This window comes from Doryrhamphus excisus, chromosome 10 (genome assembly GCF_030265055.1).
Source record: "Doryrhamphus excisus isolate RoL2022-K1 chromosome 10, RoL_Dexc_1.0, whole genome shotgun sequence".
Classification (NCBI taxonomy): Eukaryota; Metazoa; Chordata; class Actinopteri; order Syngnathiformes; family Syngnathidae; genus Doryrhamphus; species Doryrhamphus excisus.
The window spans coordinates 8,879,188-8,896,760 of NC_080475.1; the positions used below are offsets into that span (position 1 = coordinate 8,879,188).

At 37.9% G+C, this 17,573-nt stretch overlaps 1 protein-coding gene across 6 annotated transcripts; it reads right to left on the reverse strand.

Moving 5' to 3' along the window:
• Positions 1-17: 17 nt before the first annotated feature.
• LOC131136627 (putative helicase mov-10-B.1) lies at positions 18-17,207 on the reverse strand. Of its 6 annotated transcripts, XM_058083713.1 has the most exons (24): positions 16,999-17,207; positions 16,774-16,873; positions 14,210-14,391; positions 13,933-14,026; positions 13,726-13,867; positions 11,702-11,951; positions 11,471-11,581; positions 11,037-11,205; positions 10,025-10,167; positions 9,780-9,953; positions 8,158-8,270; positions 7,889-8,085; positions 6,447-6,544; positions 4,347-4,444; positions 4,156-4,254; positions 3,962-4,064; positions 3,770-3,887; positions 3,452-3,643; positions 2,463-2,534; positions 2,257-2,382; positions 2,101-2,189; positions 1,918-2,027; positions 1,227-1,258; positions 18-1,106 (listed from the first exon to the last, which is right to left on the reverse strand). In XM_058083713.1, the coding sequence occupies exons 1-23, from the start codon at positions 17,127-17,129 to the stop codon at positions 1,242-1,244; spliced, it is 2,928 nt and encodes a 975-aa protein (XP_057939696.1). In that variant the 5' UTR covers positions 17,130-17,207; the 3' UTR covers positions 18-1,106; positions 1,227-1,241. The 6 variants fall into 6 exon arrangements, with proteins under 6 accessions (XP_057939696.1, XP_057939695.1, XP_057939697.1 ...); XM_058083712.1 differs by having other exon boundaries at positions 18-1,258; XM_058083711.1 differs by lacking the exons at positions 18-1,106; positions 1,227-1,258 and adding an exon at positions 1,295-1,485.
• Between the last annotated feature and the right edge of the window lie 366 nt (positions 17,208-17,573).

The window sequence follows — 17,573 nt, forward strand, 5'->3', positions numbered from 1 at the left end:
TTTCAGTTTTTGTGTTCATGACCCTAGATGAGGAAAAGTCACAAAATTTCATGAAGAAAAAGAAAGGATAACCAGTACTTTGGTCAACACAAAAACTGAAACGGGTCAAATTGACCCGTAACATAATACAAGGGTTAATCCGTCCATCTCTTTTCTACTGCAATACGGCCAACCATATCTATCTTTCCTGATGATATTTTCCAGGTCAAACACCAAAACTTGATTATTACTGGGTAATGCGGTAGTCTACCTCGGTCATTAAGATGTAAATATAAACTTTCCTCCTTTAGTCAAATAGTCACCTAGCTAAAGCTGCAGAACTACGCCTTCTGACGAAGATGGCCAAAAGAATGAAATATGTGTACGGAGTATGGTGCAAAACCATGCAGCAGCAGAAGTTGCATTAATGGCAGCAAGTATTAGATTTATTATTAGACACTGCGCTGCTCACGAAAGTGTGCTGGCCACACCCCATTAGCGTGGGGTAGTGTGCCTGGTCTACGTAATTAGAGCCCATTATATCTAAAACTGTTGGTCTTACATAAAAATGCACACATTTTATTGCATTCAATGTTTAAAAAAATGTATATGGCTCTCACAGATACACATTTTAAAATATCTGGTCTTCATGGCTCTCTTAGCCAAAAAGGTTCCCGACCCTTGATTTAGAATATCTCACCCTCACGAACGTGCAGTACGCATGCATCATGGTGTCGCTGTATACTATAAAGACCTGATCAGAATCTTAAAACGGGACCTATTTTTATTTTTCCACTTTTCTGACCTATAAATATAGTTAGAATGTTGTATCCTGGTGTTTAAAAAAATGCCAAAGTTTCACATAATCAGGTTTGCGCATTCGGAAGTGAGCCCTAAAAGACGTTTTGAGATGGCTCAAAACACTTAGTTTCAAGAGGCGTGGTAAAACTGCCCCTTTGTGATGTCACAGAGAGACAGACCTCCTTATAATGGTTCATAGTTCTGTAACAATAAATGAAAACAGACCGTTTTGGCCGGAAGCACAAATCTAAAAGGAAATACAGCTGGAATAGGTGCAGTTTTCCGTGCGGGGTTATTGTGTGTAGCTGCTCTATAGGAGTCCACACCTTCAATAATAAAAAAAAGGGTCAAAAAATGAGCATAACAGGTCCCCCAGGTTTAAGACCAGTTTAAAAACTGCCACAAAACAATTATATTCTCTGATGAGAAAATGTACACAGACTCACCCCTTTTTGCTTTTTTCATATTGTAGCTCTGCCTAAAAAAAAAATTAAAAAAAATTAGGAAAGCAGGAAGTGAACAAATGTAAAAGTTACTAATGGAGGGGTAGGATTTAATAAGCTTTGCTTCTTCCTACTCCTGATGCACTCAATTGTAATCTGATGCATGTTCAAATGAAATAAAACCATTACCAAATATGCAAAAATTAAATTGTAGCAATTTTTCCAACTGGTCTTAAGATTTTGATCAGGCCCGTACTGTTTCCTAAAGAGACACACATACAAAGATACTGCTATAATACTTGTACAATATAATACTATACAATAATGACCAACATGCCATCCTCCTGTAGAAAATAAGACACTGGAAAAATTCCATTGATATTGTTGATTTATGTATTTAATATCAGTATAAAGTGTACTATAATGCATTGAGGAAACACCATCGTGATTCCACACACACTTCAGAATACTTCAATAATAATTTTTTTTTTTTTGTTATGTGGAGTCTGGAGTAATTATTGTATTGTGAAAGTTACGATGCATTTTCTGGTTAATTTATTAAAATCGGTGTGTTGTGATTTTCTGGAGTTCACATTCAGATGTCAAATTTCAGGAGGACAAACTATTAGGATCTTTAAAAAAAAAAAAAAAAAAAAAACTTTCCAAAGTGTAAGGAGTTGAGGGGTTGCGTTACCTTTGAGGTCAAGCTTCTGGAAGAGAGCTGAGAGCCTTGCCTTGACCTCACCATCTTCCTCGAGATAATAGTTCTCGTAGCCCCCTGCGTCTCTACAGTACTCTATGAAGCTGTAGCATAAGTCGATAATATTTGATTGGATTTTCCGATTAAAAATGTGCCATCTTATGATGTGACACGTACCGCTTCCATACCGGATCGGCATGGAGCACAAACGGGTTTCCGATCAAAATCAGAAGGGCTTTGGCTCGCGTCACGGCCACATTGAACCTCTGGTCAAGAATATGAAGTGTTGAAATGAAGATTAATCACATCGTGCGTTGTGGCGCCCGATGGTACCTTCGCATTGGCGACAAAGCCGATGTTGAACTTTTTGTCGTATTCGGTGTATTTGCGATTGCTCCGCACCGCCGACACCAAAATCACTCTCTTCTCCTGACCTTGGAACTCCTCCACGGAACCAACCTGACACAAACACGACAATTAATTAATTTCAGTGTGACAAACGGGTCAAGTAGTTGCTTCATTATTTTACGGAACCTTACCTTCAGGGATGCCATGTCCTTTAATTTGAAATCTTTCTCAATTTTATCCAGGGCCTGACGGATTTTCTGCACCTGTGAAATAAAATGTATAATATAAAACATTCCTCCATTGTTCCCGTTCTTGTTCCTTTCATTTTCTATCCCCTCATGCTCCATTTCGGTCGCTTGAAATTTGCATAACAACAAAACATCAAATCTATCCATCTATCTATTTTCTTCCGTTTATCCGGGTCACGGGGGCAGCAGTCTCAGCCCAGACTTACCGTTCTCCGCCCCCCCCCCGAACCGTGTCTATGCTGTAGAACGGGGGTGGGCAAACTTTTTGACTCGCGGGCCGCATTGATATAACAAAATTTCCGGGGGGGGGGGGGGGGGGGGCAGAATATATATTTTACACGTAACAGTCCACCTGGTATTATTGTATCTGTAAAATTGTCATGCAATCTGCTATTATTATTTATTATTTTATATTTATATTTAAATATTTTAAAAATAATAAAATATTATAATAATTAAAATAAAATTAAAATAATAATTATTATATTATTATTATGTAAAATATGCAAATATAACAATATTAGTATATATATTTAATATAATAATTAACATTAATATAATAAATATAATAATCATAATAGTTATAATAATAATATAATAATTATTATTTATACAACCGCCAGGTTGTATGTTGAGTTTAAATTAAATACTTTTGAAGGATTGGGCGGGCCGTATTCAAACACTTGGCGGGCCGGATGTGGCCCCCGGGCCGTAGTTTGCCCACCCCTGCTGTAGAATCAGCAGTGATTCAAGAATGGAACATCTTTTCACCAGTAGAGGGCGCCATTTAACTTGCCCATTCATTTCCAATGGGATCTTTTTCACAGAAAACATGAAATTACATTAAATTTGGTGCACGCTTGTCCCAAGCAGTTGAACATTCGGATTCTAACAGTACAGGATTTGTGATACTCAACAAGAGGAATTCTTACTTGTTTCCTGTAGGGGGCGATGATGCCGATGTCTTTGGGAGAGATGAGGGCCATGCCCTTTTTGCCGCTGGTCTGCAGTACTTCTTTCACGTAGTACATCACCACATCCACCTCCGCTCTGTTGAAGTACGACGGGCTGTTGGCCTCTCGTTCATCGAGGCCTGTCACCCCGTGGAAAATCACCGGGAAGTCCTAGTCCAGGAAGTGAAAGGACGTGTGGTTATTTCATTCCAGCTCTGGAAAAAATCTGATAAAAGTGGTTCTCGAACATGTTTGGGGCGGAATGACCCACCATCTCAGCTTCATCCATATCCATACCATTTGTTTCAGGTGTTCCCATTTGCAGAAGTAGCTGCGTTTAATTTCATCGGCGCAGGCCTGGAGCTCTCCATCGTAGAAGAGCTCGTTGGGAATTTTCAAAATGGCCGGGTGGGACCTAATAAGGACACCGATATTAATGACTGAAGTCCAGAAAAGCAAAAACTAGCCGGATTTCCATAGTAGTAACACCTGTAATTACGCAGCAATTTGGTGACAAAGTTGTTGTCGAACACATCATCCTGCTTCTGATACAGAGGAACATCTTTCATCAGTCTTTCCAAGAGGGAAATGTCTGCAAAATCCGGCAGGGAATATTATAGTTCCATACCATCACGCACACACAATCACCGTTAGGATGTAGTATGCTACCGAGGACCCTTTACCCATTCCAAATCCTTGAGCGAGGGGCGATGAGACAATCGGTCCAAGCTGCTTGTGGTCTCCAGCTAGGACCACCTGCCCGGTCTTTGGATCCAGCAACCCTTGAACGCAATCAGGCAAATCCAGAACACGTCAAACTAAACAAACGAAACGGGTTCAGTGCACTTGAGACATCGGCTTAACGACTTTTTACCAGCCAGTGGAATCAAACATTCGGGCTCCATGGCGTGTCCGGCCTCATCCACAAAAAAGTGAGTGAAATGACCGATGGGGAGGTTTCCTGAGACCAGCCTGAGGAATACCAGAATACCATTCGGGATTAGCTTCAACTAAACAACTGAATGGGATCCAATTTTCACTTGATGCTAACAATAGCCACGTTTACATGGATCCAAATATTCCAATTCCATTCGGGTTATTTGCTAAATCGGAAAAAATCTAATCTTTGTATTCACCTCATTCCCAAAGAAAAGTGCCAATCCGAATGAATATATAAATCGGATTCACAGAAGTGGAATATTCCTTTCCCCGATCTGATTGAGGTATCTTGTATCCGCTCAATCGGAAAGTTGTCGAAAGCTTTGGTGTGCATTAGCGCCATCTGTGGAACGGAATCTAAACCCTTCTATACGGCATTCGCACGTCCACTTTTATTAAAAAAGAAAATATATATATACAGTAAACCTCGGATATATCGGACTCGGATATATCGGAAATTCGCTCACAACCGACAGATAAAAAAGAACCGATTTTTTCCAATAAAAATTCATTGCATATATCGGATTTTTTTATAACGGATTTCGCCTATTTCGTACAAAATCGCCAATGCATTTCCATGAAATTTCCCTCGCATATATCGGATGGCCGCATCGTGGCCGCTATACGACGTCATTTGCAGCGTTTGCAGCGTTGCCTGCGCGTCCAGGTACATTGGAAACATAGTCAAGGAAGTGCCTTTTTATAACGGATAAAATCCCATTTACGCATATACCGGATATAAATCCCATATATGCGTAAAACGGACATTTTCCGGTATACGCATATAACGGATTTCGCTTATATCGGACAAAACCAGTGGGAACAATTGAATCCGATATATGCGAGGTTTACTGTAGATTAGATTCCAATTGAGTGCATCCCATAATCAGTTCCCAGTTCCACATGTCCAAAAGGAGTAGGAAGAAGCAAAGCTTATTAAATCCTACCCCTCCATCTGGTACTTTTACAATCACTAACTGTTACATTTGTTCACTTCCTGCTTTCCATAATACATTTTTAGGTTTTTTTTTGTTTTTGTTTTTTTATAATTTTTTGTTAACTATGTTTTTATTTTTATTTTTTATTTTTTTATTTTGGTATGGATTAGATTCCAATTGAGTGCATCCCATAATCAGTTCCCAGTTCCACATGTCCAAAAGGAGTAGGAAGAAGCAAAGCTTATTAAATCCTACCCCTCCATCTGGTACTTTTACAATCAGTAACTGTTACATTTGTTCACTTCCTGCTTTCCATAATACAGTTTAAGGGTTTTTTTTTGTTTTTTTTGGGGGGGTTGGTTGTTTTTTTGTTTTTTTTAAATAATGTACCTGGTACCGACATCCACATATGAAACTAATATGTCATTCCAAACTGAAATGTACCGTTTGCCATGAATGTGTATAAAGACTCACAATTGAGCCCCAGCATTTGTTCATGTTTACGCACATTACACTGATGCTAGCGCACATAGCCTGTGGGACAGCCTCGACTCCATTTACGCATATACCGGATATAAATCCGATATATGCGTAAAACGGACATTTTCCGGTATACGCATATAACGGATTTCGCTTATATCGGACAAAACCAGTGGGAACAATTGAATCCGATATATCCGAGGTTTACTGTATAAAATATAAAACATGTGCCGAGCACGCAGCACCAGACGTTTTTCGATTTTTACAAAAAATGGAGGCGAGCAATCGGCACTGGACGGCTGCGGAAAGTTTGTTTTTGTTCCAAACTAAATTTCAAGACCGAACGAAGGAAAAAAAATGGCAATACGGAGTTATTCCAACAAGTAAAAAAAAAATCGAAAAAGTCGGTATCACATGATGTTGATGTTTTCGCTTTACTATTCTGGTTGATTATAGCGCCGCATGTAGATTGGAATATTCCTTTCCATGTAGTATATACCATTGCTTTCGGAAAAGTCATTCAAAAAGATTCCATTCGGGAAAAGAAAAACATGGCTACTGTAGTACACATACGACAAATTAAGGTCATATACATCAACGAGTGAGTCTTATACTACCTTCCGGCGGTGATCAGAGTGGTGACAATGACTCTATACTTCATCAGGTCCTCTTTGGGAGGAAAAATGTAAATCTCCCCGTTCAGGTTACAACATGCCTGTGCGGTCAACACAATGAATGTGCACACAAAAGGTCATACGTGTAAAGCACAGCAAAACACAGCAAAACACAGTGAGACAATTTCCCAATTAGTGTGACGCCGCATGCAGAAATCCACTAGAGGTCACTAGAGTAAGTCATTTATGTTAACACTACATTGTGATGTCCACTAGAGGTCACTAGAGTAAGTCATTTATGTTAACACTACATTGTGATGTCCACTAGAGGTCACTAGAGTAAGTCATTTATGTTAACACTACATTGTGATGTCCACTAGAGGTCACTAAAGTAAGTCATTTATGTTAACACTACATTGTGATGTCCACTAGAGGTCACTAGGGTAAGTAATTTATGTTAACACTACATTGTGATGTCCACTAGAGGTCACTAGGGTTATTCATTTATGTTAACACTACATTGTGATGTCCACTAGAGGTCACTAGGGTTATTCATTTATGTTAACACTACATTGTGATGTCCACTAGAGGTCACTAGGGTTATTCATTTATGTTAACACTACATTGTGATGTCCACTAGAGGTCACTAGGGTAAATCATTTATGTTAACACTACATTGTGATGTCCACTAGAGGTCACTAGGGTAAATCATTTATGTTAACACTACATTGTGATGTCCACTAGAGGTCACTAGGGTTATTCATTTATGTTAACACTACATTGTGATGTCCACTAGAGGTCACTAGGGTAAGTCATTTATGTTAACACTACATTGTGATGTCCACTAGAGGTCACTAGGGTAAATCATTTATGTTAACACTACATTGTGATGTCCACTAGAGGTCACTAAGGTAAATAATTTATGTTAACGCTACATTGTGATGTCCACTAGAGGTCACTAGGGTAAGTCATTTATGTTAACACTACATTGTGATGTCCACTAGAGGTCACTAGGGTAAATCATTTATGTTAACACTACATTGTGATGTCCACTAGAGGTCACTAGGGTAAATAATTTATGTTAACACTACATTGTGATGTCCACTAGAGGTCACTAGGGTAAATCATTTATGTTAACACTACATTGTGATGTCCACTAGAGGTCACTAGGGTAAGTAATTTATGTTAACACTACATTGTGATGTCCACTAGAGGTCACTAAGGTAAATCATTTATGTTAACACTACATTGTGATGTCCACTAGAGGTCACTAGGGTAAATAATTTATGTTAACACTACATTGTGATGTCCACTAGAGGTCACTAGGGTAAATAATTTATGTTAACACTACATTGTGATGTCCACTAGAGGTCACTGATGTTAACAGAACAAGCTACTGAAACAGTACAATGTTATCTATATAGCTTTTGGTTCTCTCCACCGACCTTGAGTTCCTTGGGGACGCATTGTGGATCACGGCTGCAAGCGTACATGCGGTACAAATAACGCTTATCCACATGTTCTGAAATCCTCAGGCAGAGGAGATCAGTCGCACTGTTGGAGGGAGCGCAGGCTAAAACGCGGCAATGCGGCTGGGTCTTCACGATCTGCTTGACGGCCTCCACCAAAGTGACAGTTTTACCTAAAAAGGACAAAAGAAACACCTGAGAGAGGACATCATCTGAAATCAGGAGAAAAATACCCTGTTCTTTACCAGTGCCGGGTGGTCCAAACACCAGGTACGGAGCAGGTTTGGAGGTGCCAGCTACGATATGACACACCGCTTTATACTGCTCGGGGTTATCCTCCAACTTTCTGTCGTATAATCTACACCAACAAATAAAAGATGGTGATCTCAGACATGTACATTAGTGGATAAGAATAAATATTGTCTTAGAATAATCAACCGCAACAGGATTTGATGATTCGATTCAAAGAGGTTTGATTCGAATCTCGTAAAAACTGTCATGTTTGGATACCCCGGATCATTTTCAAGATGATGCAACTCAAAAATGTATTGTATATAAAAAAAAAACGAAATATCTGAGCTAGCTTTTGTATCCTTCCCCTAGACCATGATGTTGAACAATCTTTGCTTTCAGGTCATGTGACAGTTTTGAGGCCTAATTGGCCACCTTCAATACCCTTTCTCGTGCAGGTCAAAAATGTATTTCCCTTTTCTGTGCTTTATAACACGAGAAAACTAGTTAATTTCAGCTAGCTTACGATGCTGTCATTGGGGTACACTTATTTCAACTATGAAGTAAAAAAAACTAACAACGTTGTATTGTTTGATATACATGCTGTCACCATGCATTAACCATATTTTTTAATGATTTAAAACGCTACCGAAATATCTGAGCTAGCTTTTGTATCCTTCCCCTAGACCATGATGTTGAACAATCTTTGCTTTCAGGTCATGTGACAGTTTTGAGGCCTAATTGGCCACCTTAAATACCCTTTCTCGTGCAGGTCAAAGGTCAACGAGCTTACCAAACTAATTTAAGAATCAATTTTTTTTGGAGATATTTGTGCAACTCAAAAATGTATTTCCATTTTCTGTGCTTTACAACACGAGAAAACTAGTTAATTTCAGCTAGCTTACAATGCTGTCATTGGGGTACACCTATTTCGACTATGAAGTAAAAAAAAAAAACTAACAACGTTGTATTGTTTGAATACATGCTGTCACCATGCATTAACCGTATTTTTTAATGATTTAAAACGCTACCAAAATATCTGAGCTAGCTTTTGTATCCTTCCCCTAGACCATGATGTTGAACAATCTTTGCTTTCTGGTCATGGGACAGTTTTGAGGCCTAATTGGCCACCTTAAATAACCTTTCTCGTGCAGGTCAAAGGTCAACGAGCTTACTAAACTAATTTAGGAATCAAATTTTTCTGGAGATATTCGTGCAACGCAAAAATGTATTTCCCTTTTCTGTGCTTTACAACACGAGAAAACTAGTAAATTTCAGCTAGCTTACGATGCTGTCATTGGGGTACACTTATTTCAACTATGAAGTAAAAATACTAACAACGTTGTATTGTTTGATATACATGCTGTGACCATGCATTCACCGTATTTTGATGATTTAAAATGCTACCGAAACTATTTTCCATATCTGAGCTAGCTTTTGTATCCTTCCCCTAGACCATGATGTTGAACAATCTTTGCTTTCAGGTCATGTGACAGTTGTTTTGAGGCCATACCATGGTGCTACTCTTCAGAGAAGATTCAACTTGCAATTGGCCACCTTAAATACCCGTTCTCGTGCAGGTCAAAAGTTCGAGTTTTGAGAGTCAAATTTTTCTGGAGACATCCGTGCAACTCACTTGAGTGCGGGGAGTTCAGGAACCTTTAAGTTGCGCTTCCTCTGCGGGAATAACACTTCTCCGAGTCCGGATTTGATTGCAAGGTCCACCGCTCTGTGCTGCACACGTAGCATGAGACGGTTGATTACGAACTCCACGCTGAACTTCATGCCGTCGATAAATTGATCCAACAACCTGCAAGGCCATTCGCAGGCGTAAGTAAGAGCTAAGTGTTTCTGGACAGGTAGTTGAAGTAACTGTCGTACTTTGAGTGAAATCCCAGTTTGACCCAGTCCCTTTCTACTTTGTGGACGTAACCACAGTACTTTACAGTAGTTTCTTCTTGGGGGTAAACTATCAGTCTATCCCCTCGCAGCACAGAAGGGCGGTTCTCAGACAGACCAGGGATCTGGAAAGTAAAAAAAAATAAGCCAGAAGTAGCTCATAAATGGTTGATTTGAACATATTTCTCTGATTGACAACGACAGAAATGGTATCGTTGGTTTAAATCAGGGGTGGGCAAACTTTTTGACTTGTGGGCCGCATTGATTTAACAACATTGACGGGGGGGGCCAGATTATAATATTTTGCACGTAATTTTTACACGTATATTTCACACACGTTTTACATGTAAAAGTGTCATGCAATCTGCTATATGTGCACTTTGAAATTATTTATTTGATATAAAGTGTGTTGGAAATTAAATGTATGATAATAATAATAATAATGATTATTTAATAATTATTTTTATTTAGTACTATTATTAATTAATATCATTAATATTAATAATTATTTTAATTTAATATTATTATTAATTAATATTATTAATGGTAATAATTAATAATATTTTATTGATTGTATTATTAATATAATTATTATTTATTTAATATTATTGGAAAATATATATTTTTTATATTTATTATTATTATTATGTGCTTGTGTCCCTTTTTTTAGGAGCATTTTGTAAACAACAGACCACATCAAATAACGAAATTGATAAACCAGCTACTTGATGCCAGGTTGTATGCTGAAATACTAAATAAATGAAATACTTTGGAAAGAACAGGCGGGCCGTATTCAAGCACTTGGCGGGCCGGATGTGGCCCCCGGGCCGTAGTTTGCCCACCCCTGGTTTAAATCATGACGGAAGTTGAAGCATTGGTGGTCAAAAGGCGACGCCAATCTGAAATACTTAAGTTTTTGTAGTTAAAATTCTGTTATATTTTACAGTTTAAAATCCCACAACGATACAAATATCAATAATAAAGTCACAAAAACCTTCAGAATCAACAGCTTCCCGTCTCGCTCCATGGTGGCGTACGTCATGTCACTGTTGGGTATGAAGTATCGCCTGATGTCCACCTGCATCTGATGCTCCTCCAGATACAACATCAGATGGAACTTGGCGGCGTAGTTCTCAAAAGTCAAACTGCGTTCCAGCAAATCTCTTCAACAAGCAAAGGAAAATATTAATGTGGACACTTTGCATTTATTACAAATACGAGCAACATTTCAGTTCCTTTCGAGACGCGGTAGCAGTGCAGTAATTCTACAAAAACGAGTGGGACAAAATTGGAGACTCATTGCAAGTTTTTGATTGCAGTTGTTGCCGGGTGGACCAACCACTTTCTCGCTTTTTCCACACGGGGCCATTTTTTTCCCACCCTTAATAATAAAAAGCATCATTCATTCATTCATAAATATCAAAATACCTTTTAGCAGAGTGAGTGCGATTCTTCAGAGACTGGATTAGGACGGGCATGTGTTCTGGCATTGGGTAGAGGCCAAGTGGAGTTTCATTTTTTAGTTTATTCTCTGACATGCTGGAAATCAAAGCAAAGCAAATATACAGCAAATATTGTAATACATTGCAAAAACTTGAATGTATTGAATTGAATGAATTTCCACTTGAAAAAAAAAAGTTGCAGCCCCAACTTGATTACCCTTCAGGTGGTTGCCCGTGCAGGATCTTGCATTCCAACACAGCCGAACGGCTAGGAAGGGAGCGTTTGAAAGGTGCCACCGGCTTCAGCTCCATTCCCAGAGTGCTCACATAGTGAACCTGAATATAACGCACAATGTGGAATGACGATTGGGACGATTCCCAGTCTTGTTGGAATTCGAATGCCAACGTCGCTGGGTAGTTGCCGGCACACTTCATCTGGAAGAGAACCTGGATTTCATAGGTGTCACCTGCAACATCACGTATACATTGGAAATATTAAGAAATATTAAGAAATAATAATAAACATATTGTTCAATAACTAAAACATAACATAACTTGTAGTAGCCAAATGTTATAATACATCAAAATAAGTATAGGTGGTCCTTATTCCAGGTTTTGGCGTTCCGTGGCAAATATGGTTTGGTATAGCACTTATTATTTGATTTTGCTGATATTAGATATAGTACTGTAGATGTGTATGTATTTTTGCTAGTGTGCATATTAACCCACTCAATGTCAGTCATTTTTAAAACCCCGCCCACTCCGTCTTTTATGATTTGGACTGATTTTTGATCTGTATGATTAAAATGCTCCGGGTTAGAGAAGTCGCACTAGAAAATTCCTACATTGTTGTGTCCATGTTCGATACCTCGTATGCATTATTAAAAAAAAATAAAAAAAAATAATAATGAAAACAAAAATAAAATAAAATAATAAATAATAAATAATAAATAATAAATAATAAATAATAAATAATAAATAATAAATAATAAATAATAAATAATAAATAATAAATAATAAATAAGGTACATTATTTTAAAAAATCCAAAAAATAATAAACTGTATTATGGAAAGCAGGAAGTGAACAAATGTAACAGTTACTGATTGTAAAAGTACCAGATAGAGGGGTATGATTTAATAAGCTTTGCTTCTTCCTACTCCTTTTGGACATGTGGAACTGGGAACTTATTATGGGATGCACTCAATTGTAATCAGATCCATTCCAAAATAATACAAAAAATAATAAAAATTTTAAAAAATTATAAAAAAATTATAAAAAAACTTAAATTATATTAGGAAAGCAGGAAGTGAACAAATGTAACAGTTACTGATTGTAAAAGTACCAGATAGAGGGGTAGGATTTAATAAGCTTTGCTTCTTCCTACTCCTTTTGGACATGTGGAACTGGGAACTGATTATGGGATGCACTCAATTGTAATCAGATCCATTCCAAAATAATAATAAAAAAATTTAAAAAAATATAAAAAAAAAAACTTAAATGATATTAGGAAAGCAGGAAGTGAACAAATGTAACAGTTACTGATTGTAAAAGTACCAGATGGAGGGGTAGGATTTAATAAGCTTTGCTTCTTCCTACTCCTTTTGGACATGTGGAACTGGGAACTGATTATGGGATGCACTCAATTGGAATCTGATGCATGTTCAAATGAAATAAAACCATTACCATTACCATTACCATTACCATGTTTAAGGTCTGTGAGACAACCTTGTTCCTGTACACGTTCCTTACCAACAAAGTTTCAATAAATCCATCCCTTCATTCCGGGAGACATTCACATCAGACCATTTTGGGTAAACTGGCTCCTTTAAAATTGGATAATGGAACAAAAAAAACTCAAGTGGTAAACCCGAAAATATTTCACCGGCCCCGAGCGAGGGTATCCAAATGTCTGTCTGTCAAGATCTTCATCCCAAATGAAGGGTTCTTAACCATAACCATCACACAGTATCCATGTTTTAAGAACAGCAAATCTTGGCATGATGCCGTTCACTGGACTAACAATGCTGGCCTTCTTTGGGCCTTTATACAGGCCTCCAAAACCAATCCCCAAACTATGCAATCAGCAATAAATTCACATGGTAAAAATGTCAAATTACAACCCTCCCACAAGTAGAAATATGCATACATTTCTACCTCAAAGGTTCTATTAACTGTCAGTATACAGATTACAATTATTGGTAAAACATAACCCAAATACCACCGGGATTTTTTTTTTTTACCTGGTTTGAGTGCAAGTGGGTTTTTTCTGGTCACTTTGTGCTCATCACAGAGTGAGAAGCAAGCGAGTTTGTGCAACACGGTGTAGTAGATAAAATCCACAGTTTCGGTTCCAGTGTTTTCTACAGTTAGTTTCACCACACACTGTTGAAAGAAAAAGGGTATCATAAATAAATATTTTGTGCTTTGGCTGAGTCCATGAAAGATACCTCCGATTTTTGTAATTCGATACAAATTGATCCGTCATTGAAGTGATGGTTTGATGTGATGACAATGCCGTTTTTATCCGCAATGTAGTGAAGCCTGTGGGTGTAAAAAAAAAACAAAAACAAAAACCCAAGGTTAATCTCTCAATGCGCTCAACACTGGCATGTCACATGTTATCGTCATACAGTCGATATTAACTTTGATATCACATTCATATATCTGCTGGTGTTTTGTACAAGACAGTACAAGTCAAACCTGCTCGTACGTATGATTGATTACCTGTTTGTATTGAGTTGTTCCACAAGGAGCTGGGCAAATCTCTTGTTTTGTTCATCTGCAGACATGGCAGGCTGACTTGAAGATGGAGCTGAAGCTGGAGATGGACGGGCTGCTCCATTCGAGGCCTCCTGCTGTCTCGGCCTGTTGGGTGTGTACCACTGGTCTACAAGAAGCGCTCTCGCCTGTGCACGGCATCAACAGTGGATGGATATCATATTTTGCTATGTAGCTCAACTTCATTGCAAACCAATGTATCCATTGGCAGAAATTCTGGAATATTCATATAATATTCATTTTCTAACGCTTTTTCCTCACGAGGGTCGCGGGGGAGCCTATGCCAGCTGTCTTTGGGCGAGAGGCGGTGTCCACCCTGGACTGGTGGCCAGCCAATCACAGGGCACATATAGACAAACAACCATTCACACTCACATTCATACCCGATGGACAATTTGGAGTACCTAGCATGTTTTTGGAATGTGGGAGGAAACCGGAGTACTCGGAGAAAACCCACGCATGCACGGGGAGAACATGCAAACTCCATGGCCGAGGATGGAATTGAACCCTGGTCTCCTAGCTGTGAGGTCTGCGAGCTAACCACTCGTCCGCTGCGCCGCCAATTCTGGAATACTGTATCACAATATTTTTGGCTGTATCACGATATCACAATATCAAATCTTAATTCAGAGTCTTGTATAAAACGCTACAAATCTTAAGCCATATAACGAAATACACTTGTATTAGGGTTAGGCAATATTTTGTGTAATTACTCATAATTTAGATTATGTATCACATATTTTGGGGATGTATCATAATAATATTAAAATTCAGTGGTGTCTTGTATAAAAAGTTATTATAATAATTATCATTTCAAACTGTGCAATACAGCGAGTGTATTTATTGTGAACCAAAACAGGCGTTTTGTCTATTTGACAATGGTCTATGGTCTGAGATGGTCTATGGCAGGGGTGGGCAAACTTTTTGACTTGTGGGCCGCATTGATTTAACAACATTGACGGGGGGGGGCCAGATTATAATATTTTACACGTAATTTTTACACGTATATTTCACACACGTTTTACATGTAAAAGTGTCATGCAATCTGCTATATGTGCACTTTGAAATTATTTATTTGTGTTAGAAATTATTTATTATTTTTTTTATTATTATTTATTTATTATTATTTATTAAATTATTTATTATTGAAATTATTTATTTATTTGTAAGTGTGTTAGAAATTAAATGTATAATAATAATAATAATAATGATTATTTAATAATTATTTTTATTTAGTACTATTAATAATTATTTTTAATTTAATATTATTATTAATGGTAATAATTAATAATATTTTATTGATTGTATTATTAATATAATTATTATTTATTTAATATTATTGGAAAATATAGATTTTTTTATATTTATTATTATTATTATGTGCTTGTGTCCCTTTTTTTAGGAGCATTTTGTAAACAACAGACCACATCAAATAACAAAATTGATAAACCAGCTACTTGATGCCAGGTTGTATGCTGAAATACTAAATAAATGAAATACTTTGGAAAGAACAGGCGGGCCGTATTCAAGCACTTGGCGGGCCGGATGTGGCCCCCGTGCCGTAGTTTGCCCACCCCTGGTCTATGGTCTAGTTGTCGTGTTCCCACCTCTGGCCATCACCGTTGCTTTTATTATTATGGTCTCTAGAAAAACCAAACCACTTCCATATTACAGAGGTGCCTTAAACCTTATTTTGCCTTAAATTGCCTCAAATAGAATGGAATATCAAATATAATAAAACCCTCCACAAATTAAAGACTTTTAAGTGGGCGTTATAGTGCGGAAAATACGGAAACTTGAAATATTATACATACATTTTCACATTTTGATAAACTAAACATGAGCACTGATAAATAGATAAGTAGGGTAGGGTCACTAGCCACGTTTACATGACGAGTTTTTCGTCTTTCCAAATCTTGGAATCTTTCTGAATGACTTTTCCGAAAACAATGGTATACAAGGAAAGGAATATTCCACCGTTATAATCACACAGATATCAAAATTATACAAAACCGGCTTCCCCGAGTTTTGCTTTCATTTGTCGGAATAACTCCGTTATTGCGAGTAAACCGAATGCAAGCGGAATATTTGGGTCCACACCCCTCCAAGTCAAACTTCCGCATTATCTCTGGCCTGGCAACTAAACCAGTCTTCCAAAATGTCCATACTTGTATCATAAAGATGTACCTAACCCAGTGTTCTAATATATTACACTTCAACGTTGTCAGTGAACGCCTCATTGGTTGTAAATGACTCTGAAGTTGGCTTAAAGGGACATTTAAGGTGGAATTGACGCACTGTTTATTCCTATGGCTAATTCACGTGAAGACATTTTCGGTAAGACATTGCCTTTAATAGGAAACATTTTATTCCTATGGCTAATTAATGTGAAAACATTTTCGCTAAGACATTGCCTTTAATAGGAACAATTGTGTGGAAGCATTTCAATCGTAAATATATATTTTTTAAAAGGCAATTTTAGCGACAAAGTGCGAAAAGAATGAACATACCCTGGACCTGACGAAAATATAATCGCGACCCACTTGAATTTTCTTCGACATTTTCAAGGCAAACAGGACACTGCTGAAGTTTGGAACTTTGGTCTCGTTCCTGAATTTCACAAAAACGAGACATTGTGAATTAGATTAAAAGACGTAAAGAGACATACGAAGCTGTTATATTCTAAAGCAGACTAAAACGCGTATAGATACATAAGAAGCTATCATAACACTTACGCTGCTTTGAACTCGTTGTTATAAATGTCCTTCAGTTCGGCTCGAGCTCGAATGGCTGCTCGATCGGTTTCCCTAAGAAACCCAAAAAAGCGGAGCCCAACTTCGTGGCTTGCCTTCTTCTTTTCTGACATATTAATGTCTGCCCTCGGTAGGAATATTAAATCGACTGTCTTGTCTCAGATGCGGATGTGTTGATGGTCAAGCTCAAGTCCCACGTCGGCGTCACATACTTCTTCAAGCACAGCCGACGAGGGCGGTGCTATGCAGCCATGCTGCGATTGGTAGACGTGCAGTGCAGTCTCGATGTATAAAACAAACGCACCAGTCATATGCATCACCTCTTAGCGGAGGAAACGAAACTTAACCATGAAATCATAACAAATGAAATACAGTAAGAACAACAATGGTAATAAAAACTACACAAGAAGTAGCTTTTAATTTGTCATTTACTGACTCATACAGTGACAAAGTATTATTCTGTTGTCCGTATACCCACAAACTGGAAAGTGAAAGTAAGATGGATTATCCAGGAAACAGAAGTAAAAGCGTAGGAGGGGAAAAAGGGCGGGGTTGTC

Excerpts from the sequence above, each read along its gene's own strand:
- LOC131136627 (XM_058083710.1), bottom strand. The coding sequence starts at position 17,129 with ATGTCAGAAAAGAAGAAGGCAAGCCACGAAGTTGGGCTCCGCTTTTTT. Across the intron at positions 14,392-16,773 it reads ATATTTTCGTCAGGTCCAGG|GCGAGAGCGCTTCTTGTAGA; the intron begins GTATGTTCATTC and ends TGCCGTGCACAG. Across the intron at positions 4,255-4,346 it reads ATGTTTGATTCCACTGGCTG|GGTTGCTGGATCCAAAGACC; the intron begins GTAAAAAGTCGT and ends ATTGCGTTCAAG.